This window comes from Fringilla coelebs, assembly GCF_963513975.1.
Source record: "Fringilla coelebs genome assembly, chromosome: 3".
NCBI lineage: Eukaryota > Metazoa > Chordata > Aves > Passeriformes > Fringillidae > Fringilla > Fringilla coelebs.
Genome location: NC_140030.1, coordinates 104,721,379 through 104,737,287, shown reverse-complemented (window position 1 = coordinate 104,737,287; position 15,909 = coordinate 104,721,379). Strand labels below are relative to the sequence as shown.

The 15,909-nt window shown below is 49.6% G+C and overlaps 1 protein-coding gene across 1 annotated transcript; it reads left to right on the top strand.

The window, feature by feature from the left end:
- The first annotated feature begins 757 nt into the window (after positions 1–757).
- DSTN (destrin, actin depolymerizing factor) lies at positions 758–12,391 on the top strand. The gene is made up of 4 exons (XM_084202462.1): positions 758–921; positions 9,342–9,649; positions 9,888–9,964; positions 11,041–12,391. The coding sequence occupies exons 1-4, from the start codon at positions 919–921 to the stop codon at positions 11,148–11,150; spliced, it is 498 nt and encodes a 165-aa protein (XP_084058588.1). The 5' UTR covers positions 758–918; the 3' UTR covers positions 11,151–12,391.
- Positions 12,392–15,909: the final 3,518 nt, after the last annotated feature.

The window sequence follows — 15,909 nt, the reverse complement described above, 5'->3', positions numbered from 1 at the left end:
GCCTCGCCGGCCAGAAACATTAAGGAATGAGTATTTTCGTCAGGAATGCCATGAACACGGAACAGCAGCTTCTCGGAGCGGCCCGGCCTCGGCAGCAGCGTTTCCTCAGGGCCGCCTTTGTTCCGAGGACAACCCGCTCGTTGTTTCGGCCGCCGGGATGAAGCAGTGCCGGGATCCGGGATGCGCGGGTGCCGGCGGGAAGCGCCGGGCTCTGCCGCAGCAGCCCGAGCCAATCAGCACCGCCTGCCTGAGATCGCACCAAAGTAGGTAGTGAAAAACCCTCGGAGGAAGAAAAAAAAAAAAAAGAAAAAAAATAGATAAAAACTCCCACACTTCCGCCCGGCTGCCCGCCCCTCGCCGCTCCTGCTGCTGCTGCGGCCGCCTCTTCCCGCAGGCTCCCCGCCCGCCCCCACGGCCGCCCCAGTCCGTTCCATCCGCGCTCCCAGCAGCCCAAATCCTGCTCGTGGCCCCCGCACTCTCCCTCACGGCTCCCCGAGCCCCCCAGCTCTGCCCTCAGCACCATCCCCGCACCCCACCCGGCACACCTTGGAGCAGGTAATCCCGCCCACCCGGCTCAGCGCGCGTGCCATTGGCCGGCTGGAACGTCAATCAGCCTGTGCCTCCCTGTGATCGGTCAACTCGTCAGGGGCGGGGCCCTGCGTGAAGACGAGGTTCCCGCCCCCCGCCCCGCCCGCGCGTGCGCACGGGGCTGGGGCGTCGCCACGCGGGGCTCCCGCCATAGCAACCGCTTCCTCCTCCTCCGGGCACAGTGGCGTGACGTAGGCAGCGCTTCCGCCCGGCTCGCGCCCTCGCAGCTTCTCTTCCTGCCGCCGGAGCCCGCGCCGCGCCCAGACAGCCGAGGGAGCCGCTGCCGCCGCACCGCGCTCCGCCGCCCGCCCGCCGCGCCCCGCCGACGCCATGGTAGGCACCGCGCGCCGCCGGACGGGCCTTTGGCTTCTCCGTCTCCCGCCTCCGCCTTCATCCCTGGGGGAAAAAGGGGGAGGGGGGCGGCGGTACCGCCCGCCGCATCCCAGCCGGCGCTCTGGTTGGCGGCGCCGCTGTGCCTTGCTATATCGTGCCCCCTTTTCCTTCTCCTTCCCTTTCTCCCGGTCCTTCCCGTTCGCCTTTGAACTTGACGCGGCGGATCCGTTCTCCTCCCTTCCCCCCCGCCCCCATCCCGCCATGAGGCGACGGAAGGTTACTCCCACCCCGCCTTGAAGCGATGGAACTGTCCTCCCTCCTTTCCTCCCCCCCACCGTAAGGTGATGGTACGCTCCGCGTCGCACACAGACACTGGGGGCGGGCGCGTCCATTCGGCCCTGGGAGGGGGGGGTTCGTGAGGAGCGAGGGCGCGGCGGGAAAAGGCCGGGTGGGGAGGGGGGGGCTGTGCGCGGCACCTCCCCGCGCCGCAGGGCGCGGCCGGGAGGGGACGGGGAGGCGGCGCCCCCGCCGCTCCCCACCGGGGGCTGGCTGGGAGGGGGTCGCAGCCCCGCAGGAAGGCACCGGGCGGTGTCGGTGGGAGCCCGCCCTTCCCCCGAGGCCGGGGGCTGCCCTGCTCGGGAGGAAGCGCGGCCGCCGCCTCGGTCCCGGCGGGAGCCATCTTCGCACGGCCCGGGGGTTCGGGCCTGGCCTAGAAACCGGCGGCGGCTCCGCGGGCAGCCGGGGCCAGCACGGGCCCTGCCAGGGCCGGCCCGCGCCCCCCGCCGCCGGGCCCGGCCGCTGCCCGCAGCGCTGGTGGCGGACAAAAGGGGGAAGCGGAACCCGCGGAGGGGAATCGCTGGATGTAAAAAACAGGGTGTCGCAGCGGCCTCGAGAGAGAGCTGAAATTTTGAGGTAGTTGCTGCAAGGACTTGGGTGTTTTTTTTTGTTTTGTTTTGTTTTGCTTCTCCGGGCAGTGCTGAAAACATGCATCCAAGGCATAACGCTGGAAGCAAAGGAACAAAAAAGTATTAAGGATCCGCACTGATTTGCTTGTTTCCTGCCTTTCAAAAGTGTTAGGGCTTGCATAAATGGGGCAGAATAGACCGAATGCGTGTTCAGATTCATGGTGGCTCATTCTGTTTGCTTTGACCGTGCTCAGAGTTTGCATCCCCGTTTAACTCAGGAGATGGAGATTGGCAAATCTACCTCAGTTATTAGCTCATGCAGTTTTAACTGCTGCCCTGTTTTTACTTGAGTCATGCACAAGCACTTGTCCAGCAACACACGCTTGCCTGGGTTATTAGAGGTGTTAAATATTGAGGCCTTCCCTTGGTATTTACCAGTAGTTCATTGAACATGTGGTATATCCGGGAAATAAATTTTTGGTCCTGAGAGTGGCAGACAGGATGTACCACTAATGTCTCTGCTTTCTCCAACACCCAAGCTGGAGCATCCGTGGCTAGTGTGCAGCGTGGAGCAGAGCTGATGGGAGTTGCAGATGAAGCTGCTAAAAAGTCTGATGAGACTCGCAGCTCTTGTTTAAAAGAGGCTTGTCTCAACAAGCCAGCTACCACCTCTGCAGTATGCAAACCTAGTTAAGTGTGACTACTCAGCGTGTCAGGCTTCATCTTGCTTTGGAACCAGGGAATTCCCAAGTCAGTCAAAACTACTATTTCTCATAGTGATCTCCTTTTTGCAACAGGGTTTAGGTTGGCTTTTTTGAGAGGCTGCAAATGAACTTGGTTTTGGGCAGAGTGGAGGCCTTCTGGCAAAGTAGGGTAGTGCCAGCAGGAGGGCATCCTTTGCTATCAAAAGGGCTTGGATTTTCAGCTTTTGTGTCTTGCCACAATGTTCAGTTCCTTTGCTACTGGATTAAATGAGTCCAAGGTCTTTGGAGTACCGTGCAAATGATTTTTCTTGGTTGTTAGTCAGTGCTATTCCCAGATCTGTGTAATTACAAGGTACATATGCCTCATATACAAGATAACAGCCTCATGACAATTGGTGCTGTTGATGTCTGGCATGTTCCTACTCGCCTTGGCAGAATCACTATCAAGAGGCTCCTGCTGGGTGCAAGAGCTGACCTAAGCAATCCCATGTGAGAGTGCCTGACTACAACCAGGACTTGCTTGTGAAGCTGTTCTCGGCCTTTTCCTCACCTGGTTGTTCAGTAGTCACAGCAGTCTCCTCAGGAGAGGAGGATCCCTCAGTAACAAGTATCAGGGATGTGCAGAGCTGGCCTTCAAAGCCTCATTTTGAGGGTGCCATTTAAGCTTTAGGTTGCTGTAGGTGCGTGGAGGGCCACAAGAAAATTCTTATAGGCATTTAGGTTCACAACAGCTGATTTGTGTGCTGAATGTGTTTCTGATAAGCTTTGATTTTCTGCAAGAGTCCTGTTACACACCAGCTTCCACCTGCCTTACCTTAAAAACTTGTATTTCAACACAGGAATGGGTGCCGCTCAAAACTTCTGCCCTGCTACTACTGGCCCCTGCAGTTCCTGTTTTTCAATACTGTTGCTGGGATTGCCTTTTGTGGATATTGCTTGTTCTGCCTACCTTGATAATTAAATTGGGAGTAAACTTCGTGGTGGCTCACAGAAGGAGACAACTTCCTCTTTGGCTAAAAGCTGAAGAAATGACCTTCAGGAATTTGAAGGATAATTTTGGGGGGTTGTTTTTGTTGGGTTTTTTGTTTGTGTTTTTGGTTTTTTTTAATAATTGCTTTCCTACTCATCTCGTCTTGTCAATAACCTTTCTTCTTGCCAGGGCGGGGGAAAAAAATAAAATTGAATAGAGTTTTAATTCTTTCCTGCACACCTTCCCCTGCCAAAAGAAACCAAATAATGCAGAATAAAAACTTGAGTCCAGTTGGCAAGTTCTTTCTACAAGCGATATGTAGATGACTCTGTACTTCTTGCTGGTTTATGGTGTGCAAATAATGGCCTCTTACACAACAGTAGTAAAAGGCTGTTTCCTGTCAGGCTTCAGATCCAAGTTGAAACCTTTCAGATGTATAGTCTGTCCCCTGTAAATGAATGTGTCTCTCTGTCCATCTATAGGTAAGCAGGGAATGTGGGCTTTTCCAGACTCCTGAAGTCACTGGTGTTCCCACACTGTTGCTGGTCTCTGGGATGAAGTTAAAGTAGCTGCTCCTTGCATTTCTGCCTCGCACTGCTGCCTTTCCTGCTCAGTAAAGTGGGGATGTTAACATCAGATGTGTTTTCTTGAGTGCTCAGATAACAGACTGAAAGCCGAGCAGTATTTAATATCTTTATGGTTTTGACTGCCTACATTTTCAGTTGGCTTGTTGGCCTTAGGTGGTGACAGCTTTGCCAAATCAGGCCTCTGGAAAGGTTTCTTTCAACCGGGCTGTTACTCTCCCTTTCTGCTAAGTGCTCCCATAACTACCTTGGCTTAGTTTTCCCCTCAAGTTGCTGCTGATGGCCCAGGGGGTTCCATTGTGTGGCAGTGCAGAGGACAGCTCTGTGCCTGAAGGGTGCTGTCCCGGACCAGTTGCGTGGAAATAGGTTTAATTGAAAAAGTATTTATTGCAGAGATGTACTATGACACATTAGTGAGTCAGAGGGAAATGCCACATGGCTCCACAGGCAGCTCTGGCAGTGGCAGGGAGTTTCAGAGGTAGATAGGAGGGAGGGTAAGCCAGTCATGAGGGAAACAGGGTTTGCTGGAGAAACTAAGAACCAAATACATGCCAATAATGTGACCAGCAAACATGGGAGCGCAGTGTTCTCACATCTGCCCTTGCAATTAAACAAGGCGTGCTTTAATACATTCTTGGTGTCAGATTCTGGAAAAATTTGATGATACTTTTCCAAGAAGTAAAAGTTTCCACTTGAGTAGCTGTGGATAGTTCACCCTGATGTGTACAATGTTTGTGAGTGGTTCCCAGACAAAACAAGTCAAGAACTGTATCTTGGAATGTCTCTGGAGATAATGCATACCCAGGCACCACTGTGGAGAGTTCTTGGGCTCTAATCACAGGAGGGAAAACCAACAGTCTGAAATTCTCCAGACTTAAACTCAAATTTAGTCCTTCAAACTAAGTCATTAGTTTAAGGTCTTAGCTGTCTTAAGAGTTGAAGAAAACAAAGACTCTTCTTAGGTAGAATATTTTTAAGTATTCAAGAAAAAATACTGGTGCTCACAGTATTCACTTCCTAACGAAAGAGAAGTTGAATTTCATCATGTCAAAGTTGTGTTTTAGTGCAGGCTTGCTGTGAATCCAGTTTATCAGGTGTCTGGCATGTCTCTCAGTCCTGAAATGGCTCTTCTGTATGTGGGGATTTTCTTGAGAAAGCTTTGGGTTATTCTTCAGTCTTCCCCAATTTAGATTAAATTTCAGTTCGGCTACTTGGCAATGGAGGCAAAATGTTGGGAGCTCTTAGTGGAGGCAGCTGGGTCTGGTTCCTGCAGTTGAAAGCTTGCTGGACAGAAGGCTCCCTCTTTGGGCTGCGTGGTGGAGGGAGGGCATTGTGCTCTCCCAAGACTTGTGCAGAGCTTTGCACTTCAGGCAAGAGCAAGGCTCTCTGAACAAGAGCTGCTGTGTTCTGCAGAGCCTGCTGAGGAGGCAATGAATGCAGTCCCTGCCTCAGGTGCCTGCAGCAGGCTGTGTGACATCCAGTGGGGACACTGCCACAAGTGCCAGGGGATAATGGGGGAGGGGCTCAGCCCCCAGCATGTGCTCTGTCTGCAGCAGCTGTGTGAGGTGCTGGGGGACAACTCAGTTGTGCTGATTGCCTCAGAGAAGCTTGTTCTGTCTCTTCTTTCCTGAATGTGCTGTCCTGGCATGATTTTCTCATCTGGTAATTAGGTGGCTTGCCTGCTTGCTGCTGCCTTGTTGCAATTAAGGGTCTGTCCCCTACAGTGAAATGTCACCAGCTGGCTGATGGTCGTGGATCCCACAAGTGCCTGCAGTATGTGCTGCTCACTGAACCACCCCCCATGTGTCAGTCCAGAGCTGGGTAACTGCTTCCATCCTGGAAAAGGAACAGGACCAGGCTGGCTGCTGGAGCTCTACAGCATTCAAGCCACAATGCACAAAATACTAACCAATGTGCTGTATTGAATCCTCTGAGCAGAGCCATATCTGGCCAAAGAGGGAAAATCCAGACTAACAAGTGTTTACTCTGTCATTACTGGGAGGGTGGAGGCTTCTCACCAGCTCTTCTTCTGGACAAGGCAGCAGACACAAGGTTAAAATGTCACTTGAGGACACGTATTTAGAGTCTGGAATTTCTCCTTGTTCCAGTACTCTTAGCAGTCATCCTGTTGCTGTTCTACACAGAGTGGTTGCAGCTACCTTAAAACAAAAGCTGCCTGAGGTTTGAGTTTTTTCCTTTTTAAGTATGTTTGTGAAATCATTTGTGGCTGGTACAGGCCCAGGGTTGAAGAGGGAGCCCTGCAGTTAGGACAGTAGATCCTGTTTTCAGAGGGAATTGGTTTCATCACTGTCTCATCTCAGCCCATACTGTAACACAGCTATAGGGTGTTCTCAGATGGAACAAATCTGCATTGTCCCTGGCAACACAATGGCTGCTAATGTCAGCTTGTGTGATGAATCCAGGGGTTGTACAGCAGCTGTGAAAAGGAGTAGCACCAGCTACTAACAGCCTTTTGCTTTGGGAAGCTAAAAAATACAGTTGTCACTATTGTCCCTTCAGTTCCTGGTCGGTCCCAGTTATCAGCTGAAGTTTTACAGTGAATTCTGAGTTTCCAGACTAAATACTTTCTACATTTTTGGAATCTGGACTGACTTGCCAGCAGTGTTCAGTTTCTTTTTAAAGAAACAGCTTGTCTCCTGACTTGGAGACATGTTTCTGGCTGTGTAGTAGCACAAGCAAATGCACATGACTGCACAGTTTGCATCAACCTGCAGCTCTGTTGCTGCTGCTTCTGGCTCTAAGCTGAGCATTAACCTGTGCTTTCAAAGTGAACATGACTTGGGGCAAGGGAATTATTTGTTGTAGTGTTTGAGCAAAGCTCAAGAACTGACAACGGTAGAGGTAAGTGACATGTACTGGTTTTTCATTAAAAATAGCCTCATTTCCATGGCAGTGCAGACTTTCTGTGCATTTTTCTAAGAACCTTGGGGGGCTTTGTGACTAAAACCTGAGTCTTGCCACCCATTGCCAGCTACTGAGGTACCATTAGTTAGAAAATAAACCTCAGGGAGGAAAAAGCTTCTCTTGAATTCACTGTGGATTTGTCCTTAGTGAATGATGAAATAACTGCAGTTGCTGCACTGTTTGCTTTATTAGGTTAACTTTGTGTTATTTAAAGTCTTCCCAAAGAGGCTCTTGCCCACACCAAACACAGGGACAGGAGAAGACCTTTATTCCTCATTAGCTCTCAGTCACACTGACAAAGTGCAGTGTCTCTGTATGGAGGAGGTGACACTGGAATGAGTCACTTTGAGTCCATGTTTGCACTGTAGCTTGAATTTGTCCTGAAATAGGCTTTCTCCATGTACTTTCCTCACCTTATTGGTGATATGCAGAAGGATGGCTGCCTGCCACACAGCTGAGGCACGGTGACTGAGTTGTTTTTGTCTTCTCCCAAAGTAAGTGCAAGCAATTCTGCATAAGTTACCACTTACAGACTGACCATGCATTGTAAATCTAGAGGGAGACCCCATTGTATTTAGGTAAACCCTTGGAAAGCACTGCTCTCCACCCTAAAGAAAAGCTGTCTCAGATTGCTGGTGTATTCTGGTTTTCTGTGACCAGCACTTGGGAGCTCTAGATACCAAACTCCATGATAATAGATTCTGCCAGCTGTGCCACCTTTCCTCACTGGGTTAGCTGGCTATGCCAGCCACCCAGAGTTACAGGAGGAGGGATATTGGAAGAAAGAGGAGAATCTGGGCTTATCTGAGGTCCTCTGTGATAGGCACTGGTCAAGGCTTTAAAGAACCCCCACACATTAAAGTAGATGTGCATTCCATAACTACCTCTCAAGGACAGCCTGAGCATTGAGCAGGCCCCCTGCTCTGTCCCCCTGGTTTTGCAGCTGAACTCTGCTGTTCCTTCAAAATGCTGAAGAAATCCCTTGAGCTCACATTTTGAGGCTGAAGATAAATTTAAAAAAAATTAAGGGCAGCCTTTAGCCTTTTTGAGTTGTGTATCTCACCTGCTGCTGTACCCGACTGTTGGTACTGCTGACTGTGCTCACAGCAGTGACGTGTCATGGTTTGCACAGAGGGAGGAAGGCAGTTTTCCTTCTGATAGATGGATATGAGTAATGTCATTTGAATTTGGAAGACTCAAAAGCAGTGAGGGAGGAAGCAGGATTCTAAAGGAATCTCATTGTTTATACTGTGTGTAGCATTTTGAACAGATAGAGTTGTTCAGTACTGGACAGGCTTCAATTTGGTCTTTACTGCTCTGGCCACGATGTCCTTCCAGCAGTGCCTGCTGGCTTCCCACATTTACAATATTCACTCTTGCACAGCTGCTTTCAAACTCTCAGACTTGGTGCAGTATGAGAACAAAACTCAAATGTAAATGCTTTTACTTCCCATTTTTTTTTCCTGTCTCATTCCCAGAAAAGCATCAGACTGAAAATGCAGTTCAGCCTTTTGTCATTCTTGCTAGGTCTTGTCCTCTTTATTCTGTGCAGCTGCTTTTAACATCAGATTGATAATGCTGCATGTGCACCTCTTGTTCCAGCTTACACAGGGGAATACGATACCACTCACTACAATTTCCCAGCTGACTCCAAGGTGGGGGAGAAATGTTAAGGAGGGTTGAGCTTGCTTTAAAAACTGTCAGAGTAGGTGCTGAGAAGAAGAGCTTTTAACTGTTAAGACTTGCAAATTCTCTGATTGAAATACTGAATTCAGAGCAACTTCCCAAATTGGATTGTTGAACTAAAAGCTACCACTGCAATCCCAGTACCCCACTACATTTCCCTTGATCTCTAAACTAAATCCATGTGACAAGTCTGGAATTTGGCCAGTTTTACCTCTGTTCCTAAAGCTCCTAGCAAACATGCTGGAAATGGCTGGGAAACTTTGAACAGAAGATCCTTGTGGGCTTGTCCAGCCAGCCTGAAATGGGGAAGAAAATTAAGCTGCTGTAATGCCAAAGGACCTGCCACAACTGAATCTCAGAGAACAAGGGGTTGGCATGCCTGTAAAACTCCCCCAAAACAATGTTCTGGTGTAAGTGGGATTGTGCCTTCTTTGGAATAGTTTTTGGTTTGGCAGCAGCCAGACTCCAGATTCTTTCCTTGGCTTTGGAAAAGAGGGGCTGCAGCCTTTTCTGACGAGGCTCTCATGCCACAAGTGACTATTGCAAGAATCTATTGTCTCCTAGGCTTGGATTTAAGGCAGTGCCATGTTGTAGGTGGGAAAAGGAGGGGTGGAAGGCCTGAAGGTGTTTGCTGTGGTCTTTGCAGGCCTCCGGAGTACAAGTGGCCGATGAGGTGTGCCGTATCTTCTACGACATGAAAGTGCGGAAGTGCTCCACGCCGGAGGAAATCAAGAAGAGGAAGAAGGCTGTCATCTTCTGCCTCAGTCCAGACAAAAAGTGCATTATTGTGGAGGAAGGCAAAGAGATTCTGGTGGGAGATGTCGGAGTGACAGTCACCGACCCTTTCAAGCACTTTGTGCAGATGCTTCCTGAGAAGGATTGCCGCTATGCCTTGTATGATGCAAGCTTTGAGACCAAGGAATCCAAAAAAGAAGAGCTGATGTTTTTCTTGTGGTAAGCCACCTTCCCAACTCTCATTCCTAGCATGCAGTCCAGGCTCTGTGGGTAAGGTCTCTGAGTGTTTGTATTGCCCAGGCTGGGAAAATGGCAGGATTAAAGTGAGCTGGGCAGCCTGATGCCTTTTTTCTGGAGCCATGAAATGTTCCATTTGTCCATGGTGGGTAGGATACTGCTTCTGTCTGGGGTGGATAATCAGTGTCACTAATTTCACTCTCTGTGTGTCTCCCACTAGGGCACCAGAACAAGCACCTCTCAAAAGTAAGATGATCTACGCAAGCTCCAAGGATGCAATCAAAAAGAAGTTTCAAGGTATGTAATACAACTAATGTTCCTAACTCTGCTGTGTCCCTGGAGTACACAGCAAGGCTTAATTAGTTTAGGCTTTGGGTTGGTTTTTTGTTGTTGTTGTTGTTTTTTTGAGATACTAGAGAGAAGTTAAGTGTCATGTGACAGAGCTAAAATGAGCTCTGGCACAAATTTACATTATCTGACAAAATTTCAGAGGCACTAGATCAGTGCTCAGGACAAGAGCAGGTTTTGCAATGTGTGATGGACCATATGGAGCAGCACATCTGCACCGTATAGGCTAGAAACCATAAGATTTATAACACAGCACTGGGTTTAGTGCAGAGCTGCCTCAGTGGCAGAGCACTTTCATCCCTGTGTCTGTTAAAATGCAGTCTCATAAGCTTACTATGCTGTAGTAAGCCAGTCTGGCTGATAGCCAGCTAGCAGTCTTTAGCTCCTCAGGCTGCACTGGGCCAAAATCTTGCACTGTGCAAGACTGACAGGATCTTTGTGCAGCAGTGCCAGCCTTCACAGGATGGCTTGCCCAGGGACTGGAACTGCCATGGGAAAATGTTGTGTGCTGAGAAAAAGAAATCCCGAGGAAATTCTACTTTCCACCATATAAGGCAGACATGGGTTGGGCTCTCCAGCCTTGAAAAGGAAAAGAAGGCACTGTTGGTTGGGTAGCCCAGCCCTCAGTCTCTGCCCTTAAGGTTTGCAGGGTAGTGCTTTCAGCCACCTCTGCAGAGGCAGCGGGAGCTAAATGTGCTTGCCTGGAGCTCCCTCCCCTGCTGTATCCAGGGCAGCACAAGAAATGAGGGATTTGCTCTAAGAGCCTGCTATGAAAGGCCAACAGCCTGAGCACTGAGCTAGTGACAAATTTCTGCCTTCGTGTCCCTTCAGTGACATTTGGTGTGCAGCCAGATGTCTCCTGGGACGTGTCAGGGAAAAACCATCAAATTCCCTAAGCTAAGGCAGGACTTGTCTGCTTGAGTGACTGGATTGCTTCTTCTAATGTTACTACCAGGTATGTTTCTTTGATTGCTTACCAGCATGTTGAAATACTGCATTATTGAGTGTTTTGCCTCTTTTTTTAGGCATAAAGCATGAATGCCAAGCAAATGGGCCAGAGGACCTGAACCGAGCTTGCATTGCTGAGAAGCTAGGAGGCTCCCTAGTCGTAGCTTTTGAAGGAAGTCCCGTGTAGATGTCATACAGTGCCACAACTCTACAAGCATTCCATGTTTTAATAGATCAGTTATATAAAGCAAACATTCTAGGCAAGGGTTTCACTAACAGTAGGGAAGCTGTCTTGTAGAATAAAGTAGATTTTGGAGATGTAGCTCGTATGTACAAATGACCCTAAATAAATCAAATTAAGGATTTATCTTGGTGTATTAATATTTGCATTGGTTTTCCAGCCCAGTACTGTCCCCAATGAATTAACACTAAAGGTCTCTAAAAATTGGAGCAGTGTATCATGAAAGGTGGAGAGGTGAGAATGATCTGGTTCCTGTTCTTGCTTTTCCAAATAGTAAAAAGCAAAATTCAGAAACTTTCCCCTGTAACCATTTAAGACAAAACCTGTAGTTTAACTTCAGCTGAAGCAACCTGTGAGCACCAAAACTGAGTTAAATTCTTAGTGCTTACAGTTGCAGAGCTGTACTAAAAAAGCCTAATTATGAAGCTAGACATAAAACAGACACACTTTTTCTGGAGAAGTAGTCCTAATCCACTCTCTTGTAAACTCACAGTGCAGTAATAATATTTAAAGGTTCACTTGTTCTGTAGGTTCAATTTTCTTGTTATGAAGTGTCTTGAGGTCTCTTTCCTCCTGAGTGATTCTATAGAAATTGCTTTTTCTGTTGACACAGTTTAATTTAGAACTACCTTTCTCTAATATACACTTAGTAGTGGATCAGATGCTTCTGAGGCTTTTATAAATGCAGATTCTTATATCAGAGCTCTCCAGTTATGGGTAGTAAAATGAAAAGGAACCACAACTTAAAAATGGTATTTTCAGCCCCAGTCTTTGGTCACTTGGTCCATTTGTCCATAATTACTATTGATTTAACTTAGTAGAACCAATCAGCCTGACTAATATGGCTTGATCTGGGCTTTTTGTCTGTTAGCTTCTTTAATTCTGTAGAAATGCATGGAAATATCACCTACTAGAAAGTTTGACCTGAAATGCCTTTTGTATGGGGGGTAGAAAACATTCCTGTGCCAGCTACAGAGATCTTAAAAAGCTTCCATGTTTCATCAGTGGTTGATTAAAGCTGTTTCCTTTGTGTAATGTGTACATGGGAGTTGCATAGAGTTTTCTTGTATGTCTGTAGAGAAAAAGAAAAAAAAAACCAAAACCCTTAGCCTCCAGTGCATTACTGTGATATGTTCTGTGCGTGCCAAATTTGAACAGCCTAAATAAATGGGCTTTCCCTCCCCTGGGTCAGTGACTGATTGCTCTCCAGCCTCGGGATCAGCCCTCCTGCAGGGGGCTGGCTCTGCTGGATCTGGGTAAGCACTTAGGGAGCTGCTGTGCCTTCTGCAGCGACTGCCCTGCTCTGGGGAGCAGGACTGGGGGGAAACAGGCTGGAAGGAAGAGCTGGTGAAGCTGGAGGGATCCGGGGGAAAGCAGCTTTGTCTCTGCAGTGTGTTCCCCTCTTTGGCTCTGCATCCCCCTGCTTGCTGCAGGGTCCAGCTCCCAAACCTCTCTCTGCCTTTAGGCTTTGGGCCCAAATTCCCATTGGCTGGGGCTGTCCTGGGAGCAATCTCCCTGTTTGCAGTCTGAGCAGCAGGAGCCCAGCCATGTGTTGGTTGTTGTGCATTGCCTGCCCTGTGAGGACTGAGGGAGCTTTCTCTGGCCAGGCCCATGGAGCCAGGGCAGTCACAGGATGGCCTTTCCTCCCTGAGCTGTTCCAGCTGTGCAGGGACAGAAGGCTGTGGTGTCCCCTCAGCTCCTGGCAGAGCAGTGCAGCGCTGTGCTGCTGTGTCTGGGGGCCAGGGCAATAATGGGCCATTACCTAACCCAGCATGTGCCCTCTCTGGCCAGGCTGAGTGCTTAAAACCCTTCATTAAAGACAGGCATTGACTGACTGCTCTGACTTGGCACCCACATGGGTCACAGGGCTGGGAGCTCAAGGTTCTCTGATGCAAAGGGACCCATTGGAGTGCAGCTTCCTGATTCTGAGTGAAGCAAACTGCCCTGGATTCTGCTGGGGCTTCTAGCCTGTCTTTCAGTCAACTGGGGCCTCACCCAAGTGTGTAATGATCCTCATAAACAGCTCCTCCTTGCCCAGGTGTCTGCAGTCCTGATCTCTGTCCAAAGTCCACCTGGAGATAAGGAAACCACTGTGACACACTGGGAGTGGTGCTGCCTTACAAACAGGCAAGTCCTAGCCAAGATCCAGCTGATAGCTGGTGCTTCCAGGCTGCAGGCATCTTTAGCTAGCCCGGGTGATGCTGTGGACACTTCTGCCTGGGATTTCCTTCCTTGGTCAGAAAATGGAGCAGGAGACACTGCAAAAGAGGAAGGGTGTCAGACCTGTAAGGTAGGAAAGCATTTCCCACAATGTGAAAGCCCTTGGATCAGGGACTTGGGTTCAAAGTACCTTAGTCCCAGAAGTGACTGATAAGAGTTGACACTTTGGGCCTTGGCTGGGTGTGGTGCTATTGCTTCAGCCCATTGGAGAGCTTTTAGGACACTCACAAGAAGTCCCAAAATGTATTGATCCTCGTGCTCCAGAGCTAACAGTATCTCTTAATCCTCAGAGCTACAGTGCTGTGGGCTTGTCCACGTTGTGGGGTTTGTGGCCAAACTTCCCCTCTCAGGGTTGTTCTGTTTTTCAAGGGGATGAAATTAAAAACAGAGGTTTTCTCCCAAATTACCCAGAGCTTCTGAAAAGGCAAGACAAGAAGGGAGAGACATGACGAATGCTTCCTATAACTTGGCTGGTTGCTGGTGGAAGAAATCACTAATCCTAACAGGGGCACATGAAGAAAAAGGTGAAGGAGCTGAGGTGAGGGAGGCAGCTCAGTCACACAAGCTCAGCAGACGTGCTCAGGCAGTGTGAACATTCTGAAGTACACATGCAGGCAGTGGTTTTCCAAAAGCCATTTTTGGCCATTTGGCCTGTGAGAAGATGAGAACAGGAAATGGCGACTGATAATTCAAGCCTAAGTGTAAACAGCAGGCAGTGTAAATGTAATTTACAAGGAGGGTTAAATTGAGTCTCTTCAACTGTGCCTTGATAAGCCCAGGTGCCCAGGCTGAAAGGTAATTCCAGGCATGGCTGAATCAGCAGAAGGATCCAGTGTTCTTATTCCAAGTTGCTCCAGCTGAGCAACTTGTTGATCTTTATCAAGAAAGGTACGTGCCTGCAGTGCTGGGGCTGCTCTGAGTCATGGGCTGACAAGCACCAAGCCTGGCTGGCTCTCCTGGAGAAAAGGAGGTGACTGGGTGGGCACATGGCAAAATCCCACCAGCTGGGGGGAAAGGGGCTGGCCAGGCCTCAGCTCCGTGTGCTCTTGGGCAAGGTGTGGCTTTCTCTGGCCCCTCAGGGTGTCCTTCCCCTTCCATCAAGGTGCCAAGGGAATTAAACATGGCAACAGTACCATTCCAGGTGTAAAAAAGTCTGATGAATGTCTTTCCCCAAAAAGAGTTCTTTTATTTCTGCTTTGCTCGACAAGAACAGTGCTCCTGTCTGTTCCTGAAGCAGCCAGCTGGGTGTTGTGTGCCCTGGGGCTGGGGACACCACACCTGCTCTGGGGCAGCCTTTGGAGCCCCACTGGAGGTACCTGCTCCATGGTGAACTTGGAGCACCGCCTGCCTTTGCAGCACTGCCTGTGCTGGGCCTGTCACTGCTTCTGTGGGAGGCCTGGCTCTCTGCTGTCTGTGCACAGCAGCTCACAATAAAGGAAAGAATTGTTGCAAAAGCGAAAAAAACTGCAAAACCAAAGGAACTGCGTCACTTCCCGGCACCTGCAGCTGCGGGGCCCTTCCTCCCCTGGCTGCTGGGGCTGAGAGCCACCCTGCCATGCTCCACAGCTCCCTCCTGCCTGTAGCTTGGGTGGGGGTTTTGTGCAATCCTGACACAATGCAGCCATTCCTTTGCTTTTGGGGAGCTCCCATCCAACAGGTCAGGCATGCTGGCCTTGGGGCAAGGGACAGTGCTGACAGGCTGAGGTCACCAGTGGCCCTTGATTTGTGCATTCCTCTACATGTGCCACAAAGTCCAGGAAGATAAAACACAGGCTAACCCTGGCTGTGGGGCAAAGGTCTGCTTCCTTTGTCCCTCTAGGATGGGGAGAGCAGCCCCCTCTGTGCTGGGACAGGGAGTGGGGCAGGGGTGGCTCTCAGCTCCCCATTTTCTTGGCCCTTCTTCTTACCTGGTCCCAGCTGAGTCACACACAGCCCTCGCCCACCTTTCATCATGGCCCCAAAGCCACAGTGCTGAGGGAGGGACAGGATGTCCCAGTCCTGTGGAGTCTTGGGGTTGGTCACACACTGGCCTTCCCCAGGAACAAAATGGAAGCAGGTCTGCCCCTCATCCTCCTTCCTGGCCTTGGCTCTTTGCAGGCACTGGAGGGACTGAGGGGCCTTTTTCCTCCCCTCTCAAAGCCTGCTGATGTCAGCACTGGGCTCAGCAGCTTTATTGTGGGGAGACAGGCACCAAGCCGTCACGTGGCCTCTGCCATTTCCTAAGAAACCAGCTTGAAAATAAAAAAGAAAGGGAAAAAAAGAATAATAAAAGAACAATTGGGGAAAAAAAAAAAGGAAAAAAATATAAAAAGGAAAGCAACAAGGGAGAGCAGAGGGCTAGAGAGCCTGACAATAACCAAGGGCCACCACCACCACACAGCACCCACAGGGACAGATTACAGGGGAGCACTAAGGTTTAAAGCAAGTAGGAGGAATGGTCCTGTCCCCACCATGCCCCTACTGCCATGGTAAAAGTGTCAATCCC